Raw genomic sequence first — 4,046 nt, forward strand, 5'->3', positions numbered from 1 at the left:
TGAAAGTCCTGGTGAATATGTAGTGATTTCTTACAGTATTGCTGTCTATATGGACAATGTCATAAATAAAAGTTTCGTATTGATGACGAATGGAGTGAGCTGTCTCCGAGTAATTGAAAATACTAATGACACCTTCCCCCATAAAAACGTAAGATACATAAAACATCAGCAATACAGAAACGTTAACCACAGTAACCTGTTAATCTTCGTATTTTAAAGCTAGGTAATGCTAGTGAATGACATTTAACGAAAAAGAAACCAAGGAGGACACCCCTGCCAGCACATTCATTTTGTAACATCTCCCGAGTTCGGGGATCTCGTTCCAGCGCCAGTGAGAGGACGCTCCCCAGCCCCCGAGAATTTACCTGAAGATCAAAGTTATAAGAAGCATGGGAGTGGCATAAATTACGGTGCTAAGTGGAATTGCCTGAGAAACCGTACTGGATTTTCCCCTCTCTTGAAAGTGGTCCCTTTACCAACTCATTATACGTCGCTAGGGGACCGTGCTCGCAGTAAGATGTTGGGAGGGATACATCCACAGCAGATAAGCCAGAGCGCCTTCTGGATCTCCTGGTTTCGGAAGGCGTAGATGACAGGGTTAATGATGGAGTTGTAAGTGGCTGGTAGGAGGGTGGCATAGGTGTAGATAGAGGGGTAGGTGTAGTCCGCTATTAAGCAGTAAACAGTGAAAGGCATCCAGCAGGCAGCAAAGGTGCCCAGTATGATGGCTAAGGTGGAGACCCCTTTCTTGGTGGTGACATAGTGGGACGTGGCCAGGAAATGGTGCTGCAAGGCGATCTGATGGGCGTGTCTCATGACAATCTTACAGATCTGGATGTAGAGCTGGAGCATCATTGCGAACATGAGCAGGAAGGAGACCGAGAGCACGGCCACGTTGTTTTTCGTCAGGGGCTTGATGACGCTACACGTGGACTCATCTTTCAGGCAGTTCCAGCCCAGGACGGGCAAAAATCCCAAGCAGCTGGACACCCCCCAGAGCACGACCAGCATGATGTAGGTGAAAGTGACCGTGCGCTCCGAGTTGTAAGTCAAGGCGTAGTAAAGTGAGAGGTAGCGGTCGATGGTGATGGCCATGAGGCTGCAGATGGAGGCGGAGAACGAGGCGACCACCAGCCCCACGGTGAGCAGCTTGGCCGCTTCCGACTGCAGCAGATAGGCGAAGGCGAAGTTGGCGATGAGGCCGACGCCCGCTAGCAGGTCAGCCACGGCCAGGCTACCGATCAGCACGAACATTGGGGCACGCAGGCTCGGGCTGTGCAGGATGGTCACCACCACCACGGCGTTCTCGCAGGAGATGACAGTGCCCGAGGTGCACAGGACCACATCCCAAGGATTGACGCTCTCCGAGAACGGGACCACCGAGGCAACCGCTGCCGAGGTGTTCTCGCCTGTCTGGGCCACCCAGCGACCAGACTCACGGGATGTATTTTGGAAATCTCCGTTCATTATCTTCTCTCTTTTTTTTTGTTGCCCTAACGCTAGCAAACAGAGGGACACATTTCCAGGTTACTGCAAATACCCGCCACCTCCATGCAAATCACATTTGTTGTGTGAACGCGAAAAAGGAACATCCTATGATTGCAAATACATGCACCTTAATCTTGTCACAAAATTTTAAGAAAAAAAGAGCTAATGCATTGTGCAAATTGAAAAAAAATAAAAATTGCAAATAAAATGCACAAATGACAAACACTCTCGGTTACCTCGCCTGTCTGATGCACAGCCCCCATGTGTTCCTTATTACTGCACCATCTTCCCCCTGCGCTTTTTTTTTCCGCTCCTGTCCTCAAAATCTCCGCTGCAGCACGCAGGGCTAGAGGGACGCCCCCGGTTGTTGTTAAAAAATCACGGCTCAAAGGCTTTGTGCGTGCCCAGACGTTGCTGCTATTGCCCTGGCGCGGTCCATCAGCCAGCAGCCTGCTCAACCTGCCGCTGCATGTGTCCACGGCAGCGGCTCAATCACTGCACCAACGTCATTGCCAGCTACAAGAGTCAAGCAAATTGAGCGAACCAGCCAGTGCAGTTATTAAAGGCATCTCCACCGCTAAGCAGTGCGCCCAACAATTCACCACAAGAGCATGTGCTTCTTGCAATGACCCGCCCCATCATCACAACATGCAGCGTGAAGTAAGTTGCAGGCACAGTCACTCGGGAGCATATCTGCATGAGTCTCATTACTGGCAGCGGGATTTTACTCCATGTGATATTATTGGTGTCCTGATCCATCGCTGGCTTTCTCGAGCGGTTTCAAACCCATGATGAGATTGCAGGCAGTAATCACTCAGGTCTTTCTCATTATTACAGGAACAGATGAATATAAATTAACTTACCCTGATGAACAAGTGACCCTCCAGGTCACACACACACACACACCATGCTTCCTTGAAACTGTAAGATCATCAGCTGTTCCTGGATCAAAATCCTACAATTCTCTAGCATCCCTGTGGATGCACCTACAGCACATGGTTCTAGAAGATAGCTCACCATCACCTTCTCAAGAGCAGTTGGTGATGGATCAGAAGTGAATACATAGAGTTACACAACACAGAAAGAGATCCTCCGGTCCAACTCGTCTGCACTGACTAGATATCCTAAACCAACATCGTCCCATTTACCACATAAATATCATAATTTATGATTAATAGTGACACATGAGTGGATGGATAAGTCTTAGCATTTGATTAATGTACTGTTGAGAAAAGTTTATTGTTTATACCAAATGAACAGATCAATAGGCATCTCTTGTCTGTCACAAGCATCAGCCAGTGGTTAGAGCTAAACAAAATACTTCTCAAAAACACTTTCCAAATTACCCCATCGCACGCACAAAAACAAGAAGCCAAAGTGATCATAGACCCCTTAGAGAATGAGGGTGCAGAAAAAATAGCAGAGAACCAGGCAATGAGTTTGAATAAATACTTTGCACCAGTCTTCACAGTAGAATATTTTTAAAGCAATCAAAAATTACAAAAGAATCAAAGGGAAAAAGGGGAGAAGGAATAAATGCAATAGCTATCAGTAGAGAAAATACAGTGCTGGGGAAAATAATGGGGCTAAAGACAACTAAGTCTCCTGGACTCCATGGGATGCCTCCTAGGAAGTTAAAAGAAGTAGCTACAGAGAGAGTGGATAAACTGGTAGCAATCTTCTAAGAATCCTTAGATTCTGGAAAAGTTCCAGATGATTGGAAAACAGCCATTGTGATATCCTTTGTCAAAAGGAAAGGAGACAAAAAGAAGGAAACTATAGGCCAGTTAGCTTAATGACTGTTATTTGGAAAAGTGTTAGAATCTATGATAAAGGATGTAACCACAGAGCATTTAGAAATATATAATATAATCAAGTAGAGTCAGCACGGTTTCATGAAGGGGAAATCATGCCTGACAAATTCTTTACGTTTCTTTGAGAATGTAACGAGAAGGATCAATAAAGGGGGAGCAGTGGATGTAAAATATTTGGATTTCCAGAAGGTGTTTGATAAGGTACAACACATTAGGCTGCTTAATAAGATAAGGGCCCATGGTTTTTGAGATGGTATATTGGCATGAACAGATGATTTCCTAACTAATTGGAGTCAGAGAGTTGCAATGACGGGTAGCACTTCCAGGATGGCATCTTGTAAGTAGTGGAGTGCCACAAGGATCAGTGCAATAACTACAGTTATTTACAATATGTATTAATGAGTTGAATGAGGAAAGTGACTGTACTACAGTTAAGTTTGCGGTTGACATAAAAATGAGTGGGATGATACAAAGGGTAGTGAATCTTTGAAATTCTTTACCATAGAGGGCTGTGGATGTTGGGTCATTGTGTATATTGAAGGCTGAGATAGACACTTAGATCAGTAAGGAATCAAAGGTTATGGGTGAAAGGCAAGAAAGTGGAATTGAGATCAGTTCAACGATGATCTCATTGAAAGACTGAGCAGACCCAATGGGCTGAGCGGCCTGCATCAGCTCTACGTCTTTTGTGATTCGATTGGCCGAGATCATATTACATGGTGGGGCAGACTTGATGGGCTGAAT

At 45.6% G+C, this 4,046-nt stretch overlaps 1 protein-coding gene across 1 annotated transcript; it reads right to left on the bottom strand.

Moving 5' to 3' along the window:
• Positions 1-483: 483 nt before the first annotated feature.
• gpr12 (G protein-coupled receptor 12) lies at positions 484-1,467 on the bottom strand. Its single transcript, XM_020529177.2, has one exon. It carries the CDS (start codon positions 1,465-1,467, stop codon positions 484-486), a length of 984 nt encoding a protein of 327 aa, XP_020384766.1.
• Positions 1,468-4,046: the final 2,579 nt, after the last annotated feature.

Source organism: Rhincodon typus, chromosome 6, assembly GCF_021869965.1.
Source record: "Rhincodon typus isolate 14 chromosome 6, sRhiTyp1.1, whole genome shotgun sequence".
NCBI lineage: Eukaryota > Metazoa > Chordata > Chondrichthyes > Orectolobiformes > Rhincodontidae > Rhincodon > Rhincodon typus.